The 24,260-nt window shown below is 38.3% G+C and overlaps 1 protein-coding gene across 4 annotated transcripts in view; it reads left to right on the top strand.

Annotated features, from left to right (window-relative positions):
* The window catches only part of LOC138324921 (receptor-type tyrosine-protein phosphatase epsilon-like), a 110,541-nt gene that overhangs the window by 35,080 nt on the left and 51,201 nt on the right, over window positions 1-24,260 (top strand). For all 4 annotated transcript variants that reach the window (XR_011208704.1, XM_069270172.1, XM_069270171.1 and 1 more), the window contains exon 6: window positions 19,858-19,970. Coding sequence is in view for 3 of the 4 variants with exons in the window: in XM_069270172.1 (XP_069126273.1) it covers window positions 19,858-19,970 (113 nt within the window). In the remaining variant the exon portion in view is untranslated. The remainder of the gene's footprint in view (window positions 1-19,857; window positions 19,971-24,260) is intronic.

The raw sequence follows: 24,260 nt of genomic DNA on the forward strand, positions 1-24,260 counted from the left end.
CAGCGGCTGAGTGGTTATAAAGGTGTCTGACATTCTATCACTAGCCCTCCACCTTGCGGTGACAACGGCTTAGTGGTTAACATGTCTAACATTTTATCACTTCCATATGCTCTCAGCGATTGATGATACATCTAGCAGCTAAAATGTCTTGACATTTCCACTTCCATGCCATCCTTAATACTCCAGGGGTTCCAATCACTTATGATCTCTACACCCCTGGACTATCTCATAGTGAAATTGAAGGCAGCTCAGTGGAAAACATTTGACCAATCACAGGCTAGCAAATATTTTCTTTGAAGACTATAGAGAGAGCAACGCATAACATCAAAGCCACAAAGTCAAACACAGCGTACCGTTATACGGCTCTTTTGATGTACATCAAATGACTAAATTACCTGTTCTATTCTGTTTCCTTTAGTTTTACTATGATATAGTCCAGGGGTGTAGAGATCGTAAGTGATCGGAACCCCTGGAATATCGAGGATGCTTCCATGCATGGGTCACAAAAGGTTGAATGCTAAGTTGTCTATCCTCCACCGTCTTGTTCTACATTTGATATTAATGGGGCACAACTACCAGGTACAAGCTTTTGGTACACAGATTTTCTTGTTTAAATATGAAAATCTGATAATTTCTGTTGGTTTTCCTTGTGTTCACCAATTAAACATTTTTAGACTGGAAATCTGAAGTACTGGTAAGGTATAAAGCCAGGTGTAAAACTTTAATGCCATATGATCTTCCACTACAGAGGACTGACGATATATTAATGCAAATCATTGATATAAAAATGAAGTCCTTTGTACTCTTGACAAGATTTTTCACAGTATCAAGCTGTGATCTTAATGAAATCTTTTCAAAAGCTGTCGTCGTTAAAATTGCTGTTGCTGCGTCCATTTTAAGTCTGAGGTTACGTACGCTTTCAGTGTCTTTGGTCTGAGGACAGGATTAGTGTTGGTGAGTTGGTCCTGTCTGGATCCAGACTGAAAATAATTTTAAAAGGTTAGTGGTATTTTGAGTATTACGGATATATTACTGTTACCATCATATATAGCCAACAAGAGATGATTCTGCAGTGCAGGAAGGGAAACAACCACTTGAAACCCTAGCTCTGCTTTCATTTGTTGGAGTTATGCCCCTTTTCATACACAGATACAAAATCCGGTGAATTTTTTCAATGTAACTTAACTGCATGGCTTTGTGATTTTGGATTAGTATCTCAGATGATTTTTGACAATCTTTGATTTGGGTATGATATTTGTAAAGACTGTAACTACAACTTTCTCCAATGAGGTACTTGTATGTTTTGATATATTAATGAATTAGTAAAATAAAAGTTTCTTCCATTGCTATGTGCTGGTTTCATCAAATCCTTAGAATAATCTACTTTGTGACCCAAAAATCAAATGATTTTCAAGCCATATTGTTCTTGAAAGATAATTTTCATATTGCTTTTTCTCGTGTCATGTGCAGGTTTGGAATAGTTCCAAAGTTTGAATTGTTATTCAGTTTGAAAATGACTAAAAAATCTTTTAAAAAAAAATTGTCATCTGGTATTATAAATTTTGTATTTGTGGTTTCCCTAAAAAATGTTTCAAAGGAAAAGGATGAGAAATGCTAGACTGGAAAAGTAAAGAAGATATCCTTATTTTCTTTAACTAAATCAGCTGCATGGGCACCAAGTTTCCTCTTTTGAGATTTCTTGTACAGTTGTTACTATGAAGTCGTGTTTAAAATTAATATACTTAATTGGGTATGCTAAAATTTTAGTGCATAATATAATCTTGAACAGGTTACCATATTTTTTTTCAGTTTTATTTTGGGAATAAAAATTTTTTACGAAAAATAAACCTCAGGTTTGCATCTTCATTCAAAACCTTCTGCATGGCCTCCAAACTCCCTTAAAGAACTGTGAATATCAAATGGTCCTATTGTTTTTCAGTGCTTAAAACAACCTTCTGGTCATACACATTAACTAGCGAGAGGAGTCTAATAATGAATATGTATTATTAAGTAGTCATAATAGCTTTAATATAAAGAAAATGAATTTGGCACAGTCTTATTTTAGTGGACCATTTCTGTCGTAAATATTTAATTTACTTCTAATTATTACATTAGTGTCTAGTCCGGGTGGGTTCCTAAACGACTTTGACTGTAATAGTATTTTAAAACCAAAAAACCTTTAATTGGAGGAGTTATGGTTCCTTCATCCTTCATAACTAAAATTGATATTTCTCTTGGTATTGTGCATATCTGCAACAAGTATTCAAGATAATTTCTATAAATTTAATAACAATATCTAAATGCTAGATGCTATTAAAACATTTTTTGTATGTTATTAATGGAGTTATGGCCCCTTTATTTTTATCCTTCAGTCAAGATTATAGCACGTTTAAACAACTATCATCAAAACGTAATTTTTCAGGAAAAAAAGGTAAATAAAAAAGATGGATTTTACTTTTCAAAAGAAAAAATCCTTCACTGAATCCTAAAGTGTTGGATAAAAATGGCTGTGGTCAATCAAGTTTGATAGAAATGGCTGTGGTCATCCAAGTTTGATAAAAACAGCTGTGGCCATCCGAGTTTGATAGAAATGGCTGTGGTCATCCAAGTTTGATAAAAATGGCTGTGGCCATCCGAGTTTGATAGAAATGGCTGTGGTCAGCCAAGTTTGATAAAAATGGCTGTGGTCTGAGCCAAGTTTGATAAAAATGGCTGTGGCCATCCTAGTTTGATAGAAATGGCTGTGGTCAGCCAAGTTTGATAAAAATGGCTGTGGTCTGAGCCAAGATGATAAAAATGGCTGTGGCCATCCTAGTTTGATAGAAATGGCTGTGGTCAGCCAAGTTTGATAAAAATGGCTGTGGTCTGAGCCAAGTTTGATAAAAACGGCTGTGGCTATCCTAGTTTGATAAAAATGGCTGTGGTCTCTGAACGGATATGAACGGAGCCCTATTTAGGGATTTTTTAAATACACATATATTCTGATAATAGTGTCAAAACAAGTGCACGAGAGACCACCAAATCGAGTGCACACCAGAGCACCCGCTGCCGTTCAGGAAGTTTGATAAAAATGGCTGTGGTCAGCCAAGTTTGATAAAAATGGCTGTGGCCATCCTAGTTTGATAAAAATGGCTGTGGTCATCCAATTTTGATAAAAATGGCTGTGGTCATCCAATTTTGATAAAAATGGCTGCGGTCATCCATCCAAGTTTGATAAAAATAGCTGCGGTCATCCGAGTTTGATAAAAAAAATGACTTTGATCTTACGCCTCAACTTAAAATTACTGATAAAACTGAACTTTATCAAATGAACATTCTCCAAAGAAAAAAGATTTCTGGAGGGTAACACAAACAAAATATCCTAACAAATTAGTGTGTATTCTGTTCAGGTTGATGTAATTCGCTTCCATAGTCAAGAAAGACTTGAGCTGTAAGATTATCTAACATTGGTATTGATCACCGTCTGTATTAAAATAAATTCAGAATTAACCACATGTACAAGTTTAATGAAACTAAGTGCAAAGTTTAAATGATAGCATCTTTAATTAGCTTTAGTGTGAACTTGCCAGGTTCGTGTAACCCTAGCAACCGATATGGTTAAATAGAGGATTTAGGTGTGATTGACGAAGTTTGTAGTGTTTCTTTGACTATGATTCATTAACTTAGATTCATTTAAAGTTTTAAGAGAAGCTATGCAATTCCGTTTAAATGTGAATCCTGGTCGTAAAAGGGGAGGTAAGGTAATCGTCAGATTGATTAGCAGTGTAACAAGATTAACTGTCCTCCACAAGTGTGGCAGAGATTTTGAGCCATCTGATATCGTGACTTGCTTCATAATTAATTCCTATTGTCCCTCGAGCACAATTAACATTCAGATTGTAATGCAATTGTGTATGAAAAAATAGAATGATTCTTTCTTGACATTAAAAAAATATTAAATTGTAAATAGATTGAGGTATAAACTATATTGCGTAATCCCCCACAATAATTAAATGAAACTTACATGAAAAAGAGCCATGAAAATTTTATTCAATTAAAGTTTAATTTTGAAAAATGAAATTGGACAATAGAATCAAAATTGAATAATCTCATATTAAGTGGATTAAGTATGGTATTAAGATCGGAACACACTTTAAAATCAATCATTATCCAATGTTGGAGATGGTGTGTGATGAGATGAAGTGTTAACAATATATTTAATTATACAACATGATTAAAATAGATTTTTTTTTTTTTTCCAAATAAAAAAAAGCGATGGATTTTGTTAAGATTTCATACAATGTTAGGTTATAAGGTAACACAGGAAAAAATAATTTTGGGTCAAAAGGTCAACTAAAAAGGTTACAGTTACTAAAAATATATATATCCAGATGACTTTACGTAATGGTACATTTTGATTAGGTATCACAGACTGGGATTGACTTTAGGGTCAAAAGTTCGACTACAAAGGTCACCGTTACTAAAATTATTATAGAAAATTATTGTCAAAATTCTGGTCAGGTCCCCACTTCATTTTTTCATCGCTCACCACCAAATTTTAAATATTTTTAGGTAATTAAAATATCTACTAAATATTGTGGGAGTGTCAATTTCTTCAGCAGTACTCAGAAATACTCAGAAGCTTTTTTTTCTTCTAAAATTAAAAAAGTATAGAAGGATTTGTTAGATTCAAAGAATAAAGCAATAATTGTACTAAATGTATAGATTTGAAAACAAATCAATGCTTAATAAGAATTAGGGTGATTATTGTGTTATTATCGGCGGCGTTACTTACATATTATGATAGTGAGGATCAAATATTCATGATGACAGTCCCGGATGGGTAGGTAACGTTATCTGATGATACCAGTGTGTATAACGTAACGACATCCTGTCTGAGTGGCAGGTAACATTGTTTATTTATACAGTACAATATCAACCCCTCGAGTTGTAATTGACGACTAATACCTATACATTATATGACTTTCTATGTGAAGGTGGCTGCTATATTAGGTTAACAAGTCACACCTTGTCCATGCTTTATTTATGTTTCTCGCAATAAATCCTTAATTACGTTATCACTCCTTGTTAATCAGGTGTCATTATGATACTGGTGGTGAAGGGAGGATGATGCACACAATCATTATATTTGTTATAGTGAACACTTTGAGAGTTTAGTATTACTAATTAAATGGACACAGAATATCTAATTATTATATTTCCATGGCTTCCTCCCATGCATTTACTCACCCACACCCCATGGAAATGGAGACATGTATACTATAGAGTTATCCAAGTCCATCCAGTCCCATCATGTCTTGTCCAGTCTTAACATGCACAGTCTAATTCCAGTGCCATCATGTCCAGTCTAGCCCAGTCCCATCATGCCCCATTGTATCCAGTCCCATCATGCCCTGTCTAATTCCAGTGCCATCATGTCTAGTCAAGCCCAGTCCCATCATGCCCCATTGTATCCAGTCCCATCATGCCCTGTCTAGTCCCAGTCCCATCATGCCCAGTCTAGTCCCAGTCTCATCATGCCCAGTCTAGTTCCAGTCCCATCATGGCCCATTGTATCTAGTCCTATCATGCCCAGTCTAGTTCCAGTCCCATCATGGCCCATTCTAGTTCCAGTCTCATCATGCCCAATCTAGTTCCAGTCTCATCATGCCCAGTCTAGTTCCAGTCCTATCATGCCCTGTCTAGTCCCAGTCCCATCATGCCCAATCTAGTTCCAGTCCTGTCATGCCCAATCTAGTTCCAGTCCTGTCATGCCCAGTATAGTTCCAGTCCCATCATGCCCAGTCTAGTTCCAGTCCCATCATGTCCAGTCTAGTTCCAGTCTCATCATGTCTAGTCTAGCCCAGTCCCATCATGCGCCATTTCATCCAGTCCCATCATGCCCTGTCTAATCCCAGCCCCACCATGCACCATTGTATCCAGTCCCATCATGCCCAGTCTAGTCCCAGTCCCATCATGTCCAGTCTAGTCCCAGTCCCATCATGCCAAGTCTAGTTCCAGTCCCACCATGTCCAGTGTAGTTCCAGTCCCATCATGCGCCATTTCATCCAGTCCCATCATGCCTGTCTAATCCCAGCCCCATCATGCACCATTGTATCCAGTCCCATTTATGCCCAGTCATGTCCCCAGTCTCTAGTGCCAAGTCCCATCTAGTCTCAGTGCCCAGGTCTAGTCCCAGTCCCATCATGCCAAGTCTAGTTCCAGTCCTATCATGTCCAGTCTAGTTCCAGTACTGTTATGCCCAATGTAGTTACAGTGCTGTCATGCCCAGTCTAGTTCAAGTCCCATCATGTCCAGTCTAGTTCCAGTCCAATCATGTCCAGTCTAGTCCCAGTCTCATCATGTCCAGTCTAGTCCCAGTTCTGTCATGCCCAGTCTAGTTCCAGTCCCATTATGTCCAGTCTAGTCCCATCATGCCCAGTCTAGTCCCAGTACGTCATGCCAAGTCTAGTTACAGTCCAATCATGTCCAGTCTAGTTCCAGTCCCATCATGGCCCATTGTATCTAGTCCTATCATGCCCCATTGTATCCAGTCCCATCATGCCCAGTCTAGTTCCAGTCTCATCATGCCCAATCTAGTTCCAGGCTCATCATGCCCAGTCTAGTTCCAGTCCTATCATGCCCTGTCTAGTCCCAGTCCCATCATGCCCAATCTAGTTCCAGTCCTGTCATGCCCAATCTAGTTCCAGTCCATCATGCCCAGTATAGTTCCAGTCCCATCATGCCCAGTCTAGTTCCAGTCCCATCATGTCCAGTCTAGTTCCAGTCTCGTCATGCCCAATCTAGTTCCAGTCTCATCATGCCCAGTCTAGTCCTAGTCCCATCATGTCTAGGGTAGTTCCAGTCCCATCATGTCCAGTCTAGTTCCAGTCCCATCATGTCTAGTCTAGCCCAGTCCCATCATGCGCCATTTCATCCAGTCCAACATGCCCTGTCTAATCCAGCCCCACCATGCACCATTGTATCCAGTCCCATCATGCCCAGTCTAGTCCAGTCCCATCATGTCCAGTCTAGTCCCAGTCCCATCATGCCAAGTCTAGTTCCAGTCCCACCATGTCCAGTCTAGTTCCAGTCCCATCATGCGCCATTTCATCCAGTCCCATCATTCCTGTCTAATCCCAGCCCCATCATGCACCATTGTATCCAGTCCCATTATGCCCAGTGTAGTCCCAGTCTCATCATGCCAAGTCTAGTTCTAGTCTCATCATGCCCAGTCTAGTCCCAGTCCCATCATGCCAAGTCTAGTTCCAGTCCTATCATGTCCAGTCTAGTTCCAGTACTGTTATGCCCAATGTAGTTACAGTGCTGTCATGCCCAGTCTAGTTCAAGTCCCATCATGTCCAGTCTAGTTCCAGTCCAATCATGTCCAGTCTAGTCCCAGTCTCATCATGTCCAGTCTAGTCCCAATTCTGTCATGCCCAGTCTAGTTCCAGTCCCATCATGTCCAGTCTAGTCCCATCATGCCCAGTCTAGTCCCAGTACGTCATGCCAAGTCTAGTTACAGTCCAATCATGTCCAGTCTAGTTCCAGTCCCATCATGGCCCATTGTATCTAGTCCTATCATGCCCCATTGTATCCAGTCCCATCATGCCAAGTCTAGTTCTAGTCTCATCATGCCCAATCTAGTTCCAGTCCTATCATGTCCAGTATAGTCACAGTCCCATCATGCCAAGTCTAGTTCCAGTCCTATCATGTCCAGTCTAGTCCCAGTCCCATCATGTCCAGTCTAGTCCCAGTCCCATCATGCCCAATCTAGTCCCAGTTCTGTCATGCCCAGTCTAGTTCCAGTCCCATCATGTCCAGTCTAGTCTCATCATGCCCAGTCTAGTCCCAGTATGTCATGCCAAGTCTAGTTACAGTCCAATCATGTCCAGTGTAGTTCCAGTCCCATCATGTCCAGTGTAGTTCCAGTCCCATCATGCCCAGTCTTGTTCCAGTCCCATCATGGCCCATTGTATCTAGTCCTATAATGCCCCATTGTATCCAGTCCCATCATGCCAAGTCTAGTTCCAGTCCCATCATGCCCAGTCTAGTCCCAGTCCCATCATGTCCAGTCTATTCCCAGTTCCGTCATGCCCAGTCTAGTTCCAGTTCCATCATGTCCAGTCTAGTCCCATCATGCCAAGTCTAGTCCCAGTACCGTCATGCCAAGTCTAGTTCCAGTCCCATCATGTCCAGTCTAGTTCCAGTCCCATCATGTCCAGTCTAGTCCCAGTCCCATCATGCCCAGTCTATTCCCAGTTCCATCATGCCCAGTCTAGTTCCAGTCCCATCATGTCCAGTCTAGTCCCATCATGCCCAGTCTAGTCCCAGTACCGTCATGCCAAGTCTAGTTCCAGTCCAATCATGTCCAGTCTAATTCCAGTCCCATCATGTCCAGTCTAGTCCCAGTCCCATCATGCCCAGTATAGTCCCAGTTCTGTCATGCCCAGTCTAGTTCCAGTCCCATCATGTCCAGTCTAGTCCCAGTCCCATCATGCCCAGTCTAGTCCCAGTCCCATCATGCCCAGTCTATTCCGGTTCCGTCATGCCCAGTCTAGTTCCAGTCCCATCATGTCCAGTCTAGTCCCATCATGCCCAGTCTAGTCCCAGTCCCATCATGCCCAGTATAGTCCCAGTTCTGTCATGCCCAGTCTAGTTCCAGTCCCATCATGTCCAGTCTAGTCCCAGTCCCATCATGCCCAGTCTAGTCCCAGTCCCATCCCATCCCATATTGATACATCCTGTCCCGTCACATCCTATTTGATCTATGGAGACATGATATTTTGTACAGACATTTCTGGTTTATCATTAATGGAACTGATAATTAAGTAATTTTAATACTTGGCTTTCATTTGCACCAAAGTTGTAAAAAAAATTTTCTAAAATAAAGTGAATAATTTAAACATAGATATGACATATGACATAAATTACATATAAACCTGATCGGTCAGTAATGGAAGCACCATCAGATGGTCAGTGCAGAGTGGACATTATAATCAATGGATATTATTGACCACAAGAGCTGTCCTTGAGCCAATTGATCAGATGAATTAGGGGAATTGATTGACTTTTATTTGCTATTTGATTGTAGATTTAGGATAATTGAGATGTATATGGATGTTTGTGTTGGCCTGAGGCTACAGTAACACCATCTAATTGGTGGCTTTATATGTAACAATGGCCGCTAATGGTTGCTCAGGGCCACACAATCGGCCGCATACATTTACATGTATATCACTATAATTGTATTTACTTATTAACCGATGATAAAAATAATATTTCCTTGAAAATCAAATCGTTATACTAGCAACACAACACTGCATGGTTTTGTAAAGGATATACTCCAAACTCTGTAGGGGAAATTCAATTTCCGACTTTGTCTCCGTAGTATTGTTGAAATATTAAATTTGAGCTATGTGGTTTATTGAATATTGCAGACATAGATTTTTTATCAAGTTTTTGAAATTCAAATAAATGCCTAATGAGAGCAAAAATTATCTATAAAAGCTACCTAGGACTACAAGTTAGAAAAAAATAAATTAAGAAAAAAATTATTTATTTTAGTTGGAAGAAATTTTACACAACTATTAAAGTTTTTAGTATAATACAGTTTCACTAAAAAGGCAACTTATGAACAAAACCTATTGACTCATTAATCCCCGCAGGTACATACTGTACTCGACCCAATAAGCGCCCCTCCCCCTTTTCAGACCTCAATTTCAACTGCCTGGGCATAAGTCCAAGACTTTCAAAACTGTATAGGTTTACAACAATTTCGTCTTATTGAGCGCTTTTTCCATTTTTTGCATTTTTTTAAAATGCCCTAGGCACTTACTGGGTCGAATACGGTTAGTACTACTATACAGACATGGGTGACTTTAGTGTCTAATAAGTGTGCTGTCCAACTTATCTCCTGTAATAGGTATATTTTATTGTATATTGTATATAATACAATAATCCTAACTTCAGATATGTATTAATTTATTTTTCAATTAAAAACACCTGTCGATAGCTTGCAAGTTGTATTGATATACCTCTTTGATAATTTGTGAACATTTGGTCAATTATTACCAGGTGACATCTGGGCATGTGTTTGACTATAAGAGCAGTATCTACTCACATTGATAATGCTTACACATTTTATCGTACATATCACAGTTGTAGACGTTGTTCTTATATGATTAAATTCCATATCATTCTTTTTCAAACAGCCTTCCGGCTTTAGGGCATGGAGAATAGCACTGTCACTATCTTGCACTGAAATATATGTTTTCCGTGAGCCACAGTGGCCAAGTGGTTAAGATGTCCCAATATATTACTACAAGTCCTCCACCTTTGGATCACAAGCTCGAATCCCATAATGTTGCCTGGCACCGACCATGGTCAATGATTTTTCTCCGGGTACTCTGACTTTCCTCCACAACCTTAATCTGACATTCCTTAAATGACCCTGGCTGTTAATAGGACAGTAAACTGATTAAACCAAATCATGCTTGTTAACCTTCAGACTGATTCGTAAAGAATCCTCCAAATCCGTCACATGAACTTGGATACCTGTTACCTCTTCTTCGATGTCAATGGTTAGCTGATGTCAGCTAATTTGGTGCATTTTTAATTGATAACTCATTGTTATTCACAGTGACTGCCTTAGCAACTACCTCTGTATAAAGACCACCTCTGTATAAAGACCACCTCTGTATAAAGACCACCTCTGTATAAAGATGACCTCTGTATAAAGACCACCTGCTTAATAAGACCACTTTGCTAGGGTTTCAACACAATTCAACCTGTGTATAAAGACCACCTGGCTATAAAGACCATTTTCCTCTGTACCGAAATTGAGGGTATTCATAGACAGGTTTAAATGTATTTTGTAAATTAGAAGTCTGTATGGTGATGCTATCATTTATAAGGTATCATGCTAGGTGAGTGCTATATATGGACATCTATTTCCATCTAAAATTATCAGTAGACAAAACCTTGGTTTAATCAAATATTAATTGTGCTTAATGTGTCTTCAATGTTCAACATTTTAATAACATACTCTGTTTGAAAGCTACTCTGTTTGAAAGCATTTTGCTGCAAAATAAAGCCTTTAGTTCATTCGACCTATACTTCCTGTGGAGATATGAAGGATCCTAAAATAAACAAGACTTTGTTCGAAATTAAAATCCCAGATTAGAAAATGTTATGATTATCACTTGTTTATTGATATTTAGTAAAACTTTGGCTCATTGTGATGTCATATATCAATAACAGATATTTATGAACCTTTCCTGTTTCATTTTATTTAGAGAATATATTTGGCAGTTCTGATTGTTAAATGCATATTATAACAGCTTAAATATCTCTTTAATGAGATTTGGTCTGAATTAGAAAAAAATAATCCTTTGGAAAATCAATAGAATCGTACATTTTAACGTATTTTGTGTTTTCAAGTGGTCTGAAAAAATAATTATAAGCATTGATGTCACTATTTTTTAACTTCACCAAGTTATGAAATAAATTTACGGGAGAAGAGTTATATAGGCTTGCCTGTTGTCTGATCCCTTTGTTATTAATAAAATATGTTGAAATCAAATGAAATAAATTTAGTTTACAAACTTTAGTGAGAATCCGCTACACCAAAATGTCAGCCATACTTCAACTCTTTCTGGACTCTTGGCATATTAATCTGTCACAGTGACATGTAAATGTCTTCTTTCTTTTGAGATGCATTATTACGTTGTGATTCACACGTGAAAATGTTACACAAATTTATACACATGTCATAACAGGAATTTCATGTAAATTGAGATACTTTTCTGATGTTATAAGAATCACACAGTTGTTTACTCCATAATTTGGATTGCATTTATATGACATTGACTCCTTCATAAGAGCATATGGGCAATTACAGGGGAAGGGACGCTAATTACAGCAAATACGATAAGGTCAACATCTTTTTAAAAGAATAACAACATTAGTGTTATAACCCTGTTCTGATTCTTTGGGGAAATATGAGGATTATTCATGTTAACACGACCACTTTACGCAGAAATCTTCCGCTTTTAAAGACCAAGCTAGATAACGCTTACCGCTTTGATGTCAGAATCTTGTGATTTCTTACATATTTTCAGATTTACAAAATTAGCTTTGAAGCCATAAAAGACTAAAAGTTACATAAATTCTTGCCTCGTTTCACTTCTCTGGTGGAAAATCAACGGCAAGTCAGGCAAGGTGTTTCTCAGTAATCACTCGAACCTCAAAATTTGTAAGAAGTATGATTTTTACCTGCACATACACTTCGTAACACATATATGATTTTGAATTGAGGTGTGATTATATCTTACAAGTTTTTCATCTTAGCAGGTAAATACTATATAGCCGTTATTTTTGTGCTGATGATATTTTCGCGATTTTACAGGACATTGCTATGATCGCAAAAATTTGATCCGTGAAATAATGAAAAATAGTTGAATGATGTCTACCCTTAAATCCGTGTCAAGAAAATATAACATTACAGACATGTGATTTTCGCGGTTTTTTGATCAAATCGTGAAAATTTTGGTCCACGAAAATAACTGGGTATATGGTATGTCTGATTAATGGTTGTAAATAAGAAAATTGAAACAAACTTTCGACTTTACTGGAGAGGGTTATTAATAAACAAGTACTGAAGTCTGACTAGTTTGGGTGATAATCTGATCAAGATCTATAACTACATCATCATTATCACAGAATGTTGCATAAAGTATGGATGTATTTGTATATTTATAAAGTTGTGTTGTATAATATCATTGTATAATATATTCTTATCATTATATAAGATTACAATAAGTGGAAGAACCATGCACATGTAATATACAAGATAGTATTTTATAAAGGATGATAACTAATTAGCTAATTAAAGAAGACTAAACTACTGATCTTCTACAGATATTTTATACTGATACACTTCCTTGCCTTTCTCAGTACATGTATCACCCTGTGACAGTCCCCTGTGTTTATACCAATAATGATCTGTGAAAGTCCTGTGTTTATATCGCTAATATCATGTGACATTCCCCTGTGTTTATATCAGTCATATCATATAACAGTTCCCTGTGTTTATACCAGTAAAACCATGTGACAGTCTCCTGTGTTTATACCAGTAAATCATGTGACAGTCCCCTGTACAGTCTACACTAGTGTTATTTTGTGACAGGTCCCTGTGTCTGTAACTGATAATTGCCCCATATGTCATGGTATACATGTAGTGTGTAATACTAGTACTAACGAGTTTGAATAATTGATTAGTGACAGGATCGGACAGGGAAGTTAGCTGTCTATATATGTGTATATGTCCTCCTCGTGTTTATATTCATACTCTGGCTTTATTGTTACTATATAACATCAATACCACAGGTTACACAATCCATATGGGCCTCTGTTTTGTAATATATAACTGTCATAAATAGGGAAGTGTCTCAGTAACATGATATTGTATCAGTATATACTGTAAGGTAGGGAGGTGTCTCAGTAACACAGTATTGTATCAGTGTATACTGTAAGGTAGGGAGGTGTCTCAGTAACACAGTTTTGTATCAGTGTGAAGTGTAAGGTAGGGAGGTGTCTCAGTAACACAGTATTGTATCAGTGTGAAGTGTAAGGTAGGGAAGTGTCTCAGTAACACAGTATTGTATCAGTGTGTAGTGTAAGGTAGGGAGGTGTCTCAGTAACACAGTATTGTATCAGTGTGTAGTGTATCAGTATATACTGTAAGGTAGGGAGGTGTCTCAGTAACACAGTATTGTATCATTGTATACTGTAAGGTAGGGAAGTGTCTCAGTAACACAGTATTGTATCGTGTGTAGTGTAAGGTAGGGAAGTGTCTCAGTAACACAGTATTGTATCGTGTGTAGTGTAAGGTAGGGAAGTGTCTCAACAACACAGTGTTGTATCAGTGTGTAGTGTAAGGTAGGGAGGTGTCTCAGTAACACAGTATTGTATCATTGTATACTGTAAGGTAGGGAAGTGTCTCAGTAACACAGTATTGTATCAGTGTGAAGTGTAAGGTAGGGAGGTGTCTCAGTAACACAGTTTTGTATCAGTGTGAAGTGTAAGGTAGGGAGGTGTCTCAGTAACACAGTATTGTATCAGTGTGTAGTGTAAGGTAAGAGGTGTCTCAGTAACACTGTATTGTATCAGTGTGTTGTATAAAGTAGGGAGGTGTCTCAGTAACACAGTATTGTATCAGTGTATACTGTAAGGTAGGGAGGTGTCTCAGTAACACAGTATTGTATCAGTGTATACTGTAAGGTAGGGAGGTGTCTCAGTAACACAGTTTTGTATCAGTGTGAAGTGTAAGGTAGGGAGGTGTCTCAGTAACAAAGTATTGTATCAGTGTGTAGTGTAAGGTAGGGAGGTATTTCAGTGACACAGTATTGTATCAGTGTGTAGTGTAAGGTAGGGAGGTGTCTCAGTAACACAGTATTGTATCATTGTATACTGTAAGGTAGGGAAGTGTCTCAGTAACACAGTATTGTATCAGTGTGAAGTGTAAGGTAGGGAGGTGTCTCAGTAACACAGTATTGTATCAATGTGTAGTGTAAGGTGGGGAGGTGTCTCAGTAACACAGTATTGTATCAGTGTGAAGTGTAAGGTAGGGAGGTGTCTTAGTAACACAGTATTGTATCAGTGTGTAGTGTAAGGTAGGGAGGTGTCTCAGTAACACAGTATTGTATCAGTGTATACTGTAAGGTAGGGAGGTGTCTCAGTAACACAGTATTGTATCAGTGTGTAGTGTAAGGTAGGGAGGTGTCTCAGTAACACAGTATTGTATCAGTGTGTAGTGTAAGGTAGGGAGGTGTCTCAGTAACACAGTATTGTATCAGTGTGTAGTGTAAGGTAGGGAGGTGTCTCAGTAACACAGTATTGTATCAGTGTATACTGTAAGGTAGGGAGGTGTCTCAGTAACACAGTATTGTATCAGTGTGTAGTGTAAGGTAGGGAGGTGTCTCAGTAACACAGTATTGTATCAGTGTGTAGTGTAAGGTAGGGAAGTGTCTCAGTAACACAGTATTGTATCAGTGTGTAGTGTAAGGTAGGGAGGTGTCTCAGTAACACAGTATTGTATCAGTGTGTAGTGTAAGGTGGGGAGGTGTCTCAGTAACACAGTATTGTATCAGTGTGTAGTGTAAGGTGGGGAGGTGTCTCAGTAACACAGTATTGCATCAGTGTATACTGGAAGGTAGGGAGGTGTCTCAGTAACACAGTATTGTATCAGTGTGTAGTGTAAGGTAGGGAGGTGTCTCAGTAACACAGTATTGTATCAGTGTGTAGTGTAAGGTAGGGAGGTGTCTCAGTAACACAGTATTGTATCAGTATATACTGGAAGGTAGGGAGGTGTCTCAGTAGCACAGTATTGTATCAGTGTGTAGTGTAAGGTAGGGAGGTGTCTCAGTAACACAGTATTGTATCAGTGTGTACTGTAAGGTAGGGAGGTGTCTCAGTAACACAGTATTGTATCAGTGTGTAGTGTAAGGTAGGGAGGTGTCTCAGTAATACAGTATTGTATCAGTGTGTAGTTTAAGGTAGGGAGGTGTCTCAGTAACACAGTATTGTATCAGTGTGAAGTGTAAGGTAGGGAGGTGTCTCAGTAACACAGTATTGTATCAGTGTGTTAGTGTAAGGTAGGGAGGTGTCTCAGTAACACAGTATTGTATCAGTGTGTAGTGTAAGGTAGGGAGGTGTCTCAGTAATACAGTATTGTATCAATGTGTAGTGTAAGGTAGGGAGGTGTCTCAGTAATACAGTATTGTATCAATGTGTAGTGTAAGGTAGGGAGGTGTCTCAGTAATACAGTATTGTATCAGTGTATACTGTAAGGTAGGGAGGTGTCTCAGTAACACAGTATTGTATCAGTGTATACTGTAAGGTAGGGAGGTGTCTCAGTAACACAGTATTGTATCAGTGTATATGTAAGGTAGGGAGTGTCTCAGTAACACAGTATTGTATAGTGTAAGTAGGGAGGTGTCTCAGTAACACAGTATTGTATCAGTGTGTGTGTAAGGTAGGGAGGTGTCTCAGTAACACAGTATTGTATCAGTGTGAAGTGTAAGGTAGGGAGGTGTCTCAGTAACACAGTATTGTATCAGTGTGTAGTGTAAGGTAGGGAGGTGTCTCAGTAACACAGTATTGTATCAGTGTGTAGTGTAAGGTAGGGAGGTGTCTCAGTAACACAGTATTGTATCAGTGTGTAGTGTAAGGTAGGGAGGTGTCTCAGTAACACAGTATTGTATCAGTGTATAGTGTAAGGTAGGGAGGTGTCTCAGTAACACAGTATTGTATCAGTGTGTAGTGTAAGGTAGGGAAGTGTCTCAGTAACACAGTATTGTATCAGTGTGAAGTGTAAGGTAGGGAGGTGTCTCAGTAACACAGTATTGTATCAGTGTGAAGTGTAAGGTAGGGAGGTGTCTCAGTAACACAGTATTGTATCAGTGTGTAGTGTAAGGTAGGGAGGTGTCTCAGTAACACAGTATTGTATCAGTGTGTAGTGTAAGGTAGGGAGGTGTCTCAGTAACACAGTATTGTATCAGTGTGTAGTGTAAGGTAGGGAGGTGTCTCAGTAACACAGTATTGTATCAGTGTGTAGTGTCATAGGTAGGGAGGTGTCTCAGTAACACAGTATTGTATCAGTGTGTAGTGTAAGGTAGGGAGGTGTCTCAGTAACACAGTATTGTATCAGTGTATACTGTAAGGTAGGGAGGTGTCTCAGTAACACAGTATTGTATCAGTGTGTAGTGTAAGGTAGGGAGGTGTCTCAGTAACACAGTATTGTATCAGTGTGTAGTGTAAGGTAGGGAGGTGTCTCAGTAACACAGTATTGTATCAGTGTGTAGTGTAAGGTAGGGAAGTGTCTCAGTAACACAGTATTGTATCAGTGTGTAGTGTAAGGTAGGGAGGTGTCTCAGTAACACAGTATTGTATCAGTGTATACTGTAAGGTAGGGAGGTGTCTCAGTAACACAGTATTGTATCAGTGTATACTGTAAGGTAGGGAAGTGTCTCAGTAACACAGTATTGTATCAGTGTATATGTAAGGTAGGGAGTGTCTCAGTAACACAGTATTGTATCAGTGTAGTGTAAGGTAGGGAGGTGTCTCAGTAACACAGTATTGTATCAATGTGTAGTGTAAGGTAGGGAGGTGTCTCAGTAACACAGTATTGTATCAGTGTGTACTGTAAGGTAGGGAGGTGTCTCAGTAACACAGTATTGTATCAGTGTATACTGTAAGGTAGGGAGGTGTCTCAGTAACACAGTATTGTATCAGTGTATACTGTAAGGTAGGGAGGTGTCTCAGTAACACAGTATTGTATCAGTGTGTAGTGTAAGGTAGGGAGGTGTCTCAGTAACACAGTATTGTATCAGTGTATACTGTAAGGTAGGGAGGTGTCTCAGTAACACAGTATTGTATCAGTGTGTACTGTAAGGTAGGGAGGTGTCTCAGTAACACAGTATTGTATCAGTGTATACTGTAAGGTAGGGAGGTGTCTCAGTAACACAGTATTGTATCAGTGTGTACTGTAAGGTAGGGAGGTGTCTCAGTAACACAGTATTGCATCAGTGTATACTGTAAGGTAGGGAGGTGTCTCAGTAACACAGTATTGTATCAGTGTGAAGTGTAAGGTAGGGAGGTGTCTCAGTAACACAGTATTGTATCAGTGTGTAGTGTAAGGTAGGGAAGTGTCTCAGTAACACAGTATTGTATCAGTATATACTGTAAGGTGGGGAGGTGTCTCAGTAACACAGTATTGTATCAGTGTGTAGTGTAAGGTAGGGAGGTGTCTCAGTAACACAGTATTGTATCAGTGTGTAGTGTAAGGTAGGGAGGTGTCTCAGTAACACAGTATTGTATCAGTGTGTAGTGTAAGGTGGGGAGGTGTCTCAGTAACACAGTATTGTATCAGTGTGTAGTGTAAGGTGGGGAGGTGTCTCAGTAACACAGTATTGTATCAGTGTGTACTGTAAGGTAGGGAAGTGTCTCAGTAACACAGTATTGTATCAGTGTGAAGTGTAAGGTAGGGAGGTGTCTCAGTAACACAGTATTGTATCAGTGTGTAGTGTAAGGTAGGGAGGTGTCTCAGTAACACAGTATTGTATCAGTGTGTAGTGTAAGGTAGGGAGGTGTCTCAGTAACACAGTATTGTATCAGTGTATACTGTAAGGTAGGGATGTGTCTCAGTAACACAGTATTGTATCAGTGTGTTGTTTAAGGTAGGGAGGTGTCTCGGTATCACAGTATTGTATCAGTATATACTGTAAGGTAGGGAAGTGTCTCAGTAACAAAGTATTGTATCAGTATATACTGTAAAGTAGGGAGGTGTCTCAGTAACACAGTATTGTATCAGTATATACTGTAAGGTAGGGAGGTGTCTCAACAACACAGTGTTGTATCAGTGTGTAGTGTAAGGTAGGGAAGTGTCTCAGTAACAAAGTATTGTATCAGTGTGTAGTGTAAGGTAGGGAGGTGTCTCAGTAACACAGTATTGTATCAGTATATACTGTAAGGTAGGGAGGTGTCTCAACAACACAGTGTTGTATCAGTGTGTAGTGTAAGGTATGGAAGTGTCTCAGTAACACAGTATTGTATCAGTGTGTAGTGTAAGGTAGGGAGGTGTCTCAGTAACACAGTTTTGTATCAGTGTGTAGTGTAAGGTAGGGAAGTGTCTCAGTAACACATTATTGTATCAATATGTACTGTAAGGTAGGGAGGTGTCTCAGTAATACAGTATTGTATCAGTGTGTAGTGTAAGGTAGGGAGGTGTCTCAGTAATACAGTATTTTGATCGTGTATATTGTAAGGTAGGGAAGTGTCTAAGTAACACAGTATTGAAACAATATACTGGCAATGGATTTGAGTAGCATTTAGTATTGTATTAGTGTATTTTGTAAGGCAGAGAATTAGTAACACTTTGTTCAGTAATTTAGGTTGAAGTGTTGGAGTAACACCGTATTCAATATTGTATTTTGGTGTAACGGTAACAGATTGGGGTATCAAAGTTTCCTAAGGCAGGAAATCCAATACAGTGATCCTGGTTGTCAGTCACACCATGGCAGTACCAATACAATCGGCCCTGGATCAATTATCAGTACCAGAAATTTAGACCTATATATATATATGTGTGTGTTGACTTTTTCCTGCAGTGGTGTGGCCGTCCCACAGGAATACACAGGTAGATCTACAGACAAGGCCAGACGTTAGTGCTATTGTCAATTTCACTATTATCTGTTAGATCAGTGCAGGCTTTCATTTAATGTGACAACTATTGGAAAAGGGTTGAGGATTATAGCCGACTTGTGTGAATCAGCTGTAGTATGGATTATTAGAGAGAGCTTGTATCATTGTTAATCAGAAGACAAGGAGCCGTGATACTGGAGCCGTAGTTATAATATCTGCACTCGTAACAGCTGTAGATGTTTTTTAACTGTGACAATGACGATTCAAGACATCCACTAAGCCCTTAACCGTTTGTGCATTGATAACGAAGCGGCGTTGGGTGATGTCGCGTCAGAACCCTTCCACATGTTAGACCGTTACAACCAAAACATACAGCATGTGACTCTGCTAGACTTTGGTTTTTGTTCCATATATAGCAGCTACACTGCAAGGCTATATAGATAGACTCCTAAGTATGTCTCTACAATGGCTGTCGATGAAGTGTGTCTCCAAAACAAATCAACTTTGGGATCATTCTTGTTGAAATTTCAATGAGTTTGTTTTTTATTTGGATGTGTAGCTGAGTAAGAAACTGAATGAGTGAGAAGGGTACAATGGGTAAACAATTACTCGTGGCTCTAAACCGTCGCCTAAACAACCTAAGGTCTGCACTAGGCTTTGATGTTTCTGCTTCAGATCGGGAGGAGAAAGCGGTGACCGCTGTCAAAAGGGACCCCATCATGGCTGAAAATTTTCTGCAGAAGTTAAAACAGAAAAAATCGGACAAATATCTTAACATCGAGGTTAGGGTAAGTAGCTGTATTTTTTCAGACTTTTGGAAGGTCAAAGTTTTATGGAATGATTTAATTGATTTTCTTTATTCTTAAACTGGAATCTTTCATCAAAGCACAAAAAAAAAACCAATTAGAGTAGAAATTTAAATATTATTCATTTTCAACACCCTATCTATTAAAAGAAATAGATCTTTTTGAATGTAAATGTTAAATCAACCGTAATAAAATAAACTGTCCTATGGTAAATAAAGCCCTTGACCTTAATCAATAACTTACAATGAACACAATGAAATGATAAATGAAGGCGATGGTCATTTCAAATCATCCATTAAAAACCAACTTCATAGAAAAGCTCATAGGAAGCATATTTCTTTAAAATTGACCACAGTAAAATAAACTGCCCATGATAAAGTATTGTCCTTTATCAATTAAAATAAACCACCGTAAAATAAACTGCCCATGATAAAGTATTGTCCTTTATCAATTAAAATTAATACAGTAAAATAAACTGCCCAATGATAAAGTATTGTCCTTTATCAATTAAAATTAGCACAGTAGAATAAACTCCCCATTGATAAAGCATTGTCCTTTATCAATTAAAATTAACCACAGTAAAATAAGCTGCCCAATGATTAAGTATTGTCCTTTATCAATTAAAAATAACACAGTAAAATAAACTGCCCAATGATTAAGTATTGTCCATTATCAATTAAAAATAAACCACAGTAAAATACATTGCCCATGATAAAGTATTGTCCTTTATCAATTAAAATAAACCATCGTAAAATAAACTGCCCATGTTAAAGTATTGTCCTTTATCAATTAAAATTGACACAGTAAAATAAACTGCCCAATGATAAAGTATTGTCCTTTATCAATTAAAATTAGCACAGTAGAATAAACTCCCCATTGATAAAGAATTGTCCTTCATCAATTGAAATTAACACAGTAAAATAAACTCCCCAATGATAAAGCATTGTCCTTTATCAATTGAAATTAACCACAGTAAAATAAACTGCCCCATGATAAAGTATTGTTCTTTATCAATTAAAATTAACACAGTAAAATCAACTACCCAATGACATAGTATTGTCATTTATCAATTAAAATTAACAATTATGATAGTGAAATTAATTGCCTCATGATAAAGTGTATAGTCCTGATCCTGAACCACTTTATGATAAAGTAAAGCCTATATTGTAAATTGAAATAAACCACAGTAAAATGCCTTGCCCACTATGGTGATATCCTAGTGCAGTTTTTTACAAACACTGCCTCAATTTAAAACAACAGAACATTGGCAGCAGATTTTGGAACGTTTTTGCTTATCCTTCGTTTCCTTACACCTGACATTATGCATTTGCATAATTTGACATTTGCCTAACTATTTACTTTTCAGGGTCCAATTTCAATAGAATTTTGCCCTTTGCTATAAAATATTTTAAAGACCATGTTCCTTGATCTCTTGACCCCTTCATAGACAATTTTGACTCTACTTAGTACTTTGACTGAGAAAAAAAAACCTTTTATTAATCCTTTTCATATATTAGATAGTACCATATATATATATCCATCAGAAGTATACATATTGGAATAAGATTGGAAGTGTTTAACCTACCAAGCCCTATTTGTATATGGTTGTATGTTAGGTGTCTTGATGTAAAGACCTTTTCATTGTTAAACTATACAGAATTAATGCTGTATTGGAAGTCTGTAGAATGAAGGCATTCCTTTTGACAGAATCATGAATATATCGATCAGAAAATTGAATGTTTCCAAAGTCAAACAAGTCAAAATGAAAGTTAAATGATCATTCAGGTATTGATTCTGAAATTGTTTCAGTTATGAAGAAATCATTTAGTCTAGAGTACCATAGATCGCCACAATATAAAGGCAGGGGGCTTAATATATAATAAAAGGAGTAAAATAAGTCCTTAAAAACTGTGGCACACCAGACATTCAATGTACCTGACAAACATTTCACTCAAGTCCAAATACCTCTTGCTGTTTCACTTTATAAGAAACCTTTTAATGATTATTCAGACTATTGTCTGGTCTTTGAATGGTACCTGCTGTCTCTATTACATGACTGTATAAGGTGTTTAAGTTAGGAATGGTTAATTCTAATTTCTACATAAAATAATATTTTATCAAGACATTTTTTATCTTGATGCTTGAGACTTGGAGGCAAGAGGGATGTCCCCTGGCTGGGATAAACATTGGTCTGTATAAATAGTAGTTTCTGTTTAAAATGGAGTAGGACAACTTGCATGATTGATCTGAACATAATGGATGTGTTCTTTGGTGTCTTTGGCAGTATGCTTTGATTTAATTTGATAAGGACAAGAGTTTTCACTATCACAAGGAGACACTACACAAACATACTGCAGCCTCCCAAAACACACTATCACAAGGAGACACAACACAAATATACCAAAGAATTCCAAAACACACTATCACAGAAGACACAACACAAATATACCACAATCTCCCAAAACTCACTATCACAAGGGGACACAACACGAACATACTGCAGCCTCCCAAAAAACTATCCCCAGGAGACACAACACGAACATACTGCAGCCTCCCAAAACACACTATCACAAGGAGACACAGCACAAAAATATCGAGTTTCCCAAAACACTATCCCCAGGAGACACAACACGAACATACTGCAGCCTCCCAAAACACTATCCCCAGGAGACACAACACGAACATACTGCAGCCTCCCAAAACACAATATCACAAGGAGACACAAAACAAACATACTGCAGCTCCCCGAAACACTATTACCAGGAGATACAACACAAACTTACTACAGCCTCCCAAATAGCACATGAAGGGAAAGCTGTCCTTAAATAACTTTAACTGTTCAAAACAGAATTAACAATATGAAACCAGAGCAAATCAAAATGTCTTTCTGTGTTCAGTTTTTGGGTGAGAATATTTCAGAGACATGATAATAGGTTGACTAAACAATATACTGACATTCAAACTGATACTTGGCAACTATGTGCATTGGTGGAAACAAAACGGATTTCATCTCAATTAGCTAAGCTGATTTTCATTTCTTAAGAAGAGAAGCTGAGTTGGTCTGTGAAGAACTTAAACAAAATATGTTATCTCAGGTATGTTTATTTGAATAATAACTCCTCATTTGTAAATAATGTATGATACCATTAATCATAAAAGATAGATTTCATTCATACAAAAGTTGATTTATATTCCCCCCACACCATACTTTCACTAGCTCCATCGAATCCTCTCTATCCTCCAACACACTTCTTTAAAACACCCACACCCCAGCCCCTGTACAGACTTTAAGATATATATTGTTTATTTACTCTTATTTACAAACATCCTGTCACATTATAGATGTTCTATAACTCATTTTACACCCTATACTTGCCAAGTTTGTCTGCTGTAAAGACGTTTTTTTCCTCTTAGACGATTTTTATGTTTTCCTCTGATGGCACGCCATGACTGACAGTGTTAGATTACAAAATGACCAGGCTGATTCAACCCGTGAATCGTCTATAAATGGATTTCCATGTATAAGGTGTCGACCATGTCACCTTAGCCTGGACAACAAGACATGTACGTCTATTAGAGCGTTTTACTACGTCAAAGGGCTTGATCTATTATCTGGGAGAGAATGGATCGTACTGACACTGCTCATATCCGTAATGTGTCTTTTTTCGCTTTTTATTGTTACTTCAACAGATGTGAAGCCTGAAATATCAACAGTATAGTCTGTCTAGTCAGTCAGCTTGATATGTCGATCAGGATAATGACATTATATCTGTCTTATACATGTATGTTTGCCATGTATTTTCTCGTGATACTTAGTCTTCTAGTCCCTAAATTGTACTAGGAGAACAGGGGGAAGGGGTAAGTCCCCTTAACAGTATCAGGAGGGAAAGGGAAAGGAGTGGTCTATAGTTCCTATACAGTACCAGGAGGGAAGGGGAAAGGAGTGGTCTATAGTCCCTATACAGTACCAGGAGGGAAGGGAAAGGAGTGGACTATAGTCCCTATACAGTACTTGGGGGGAAGGGGGAAGGGGAAAGGAGTGGTCTATAGTCCCTATACAGTACTGGGGGGTGAAAGGGAAAGGAGTGGTCTATAGTCCCTATACAGTACCAGGAGGGAAGGGAAAGGAGTGGTCTATAGTCCCTATACAGTACTGGGGGGGGGGAGGGGAAAGGAGTGGTCTATAGTCCCTATACAGTACTGGGGGGAAAGGGAAAGGAGTGGTCTATAGTCCCTATACAGTACCAGAAGGGAAGGGGAAAGGAGTGGTCT

Source organism: Argopecten irradians, chromosome 6, assembly GCF_041381155.1.
Source record: "Argopecten irradians isolate NY chromosome 6, Ai_NY, whole genome shotgun sequence".
NCBI lineage: Eukaryota > Metazoa > Mollusca > Bivalvia > Pectinida > Pectinidae > Argopecten > Argopecten irradians.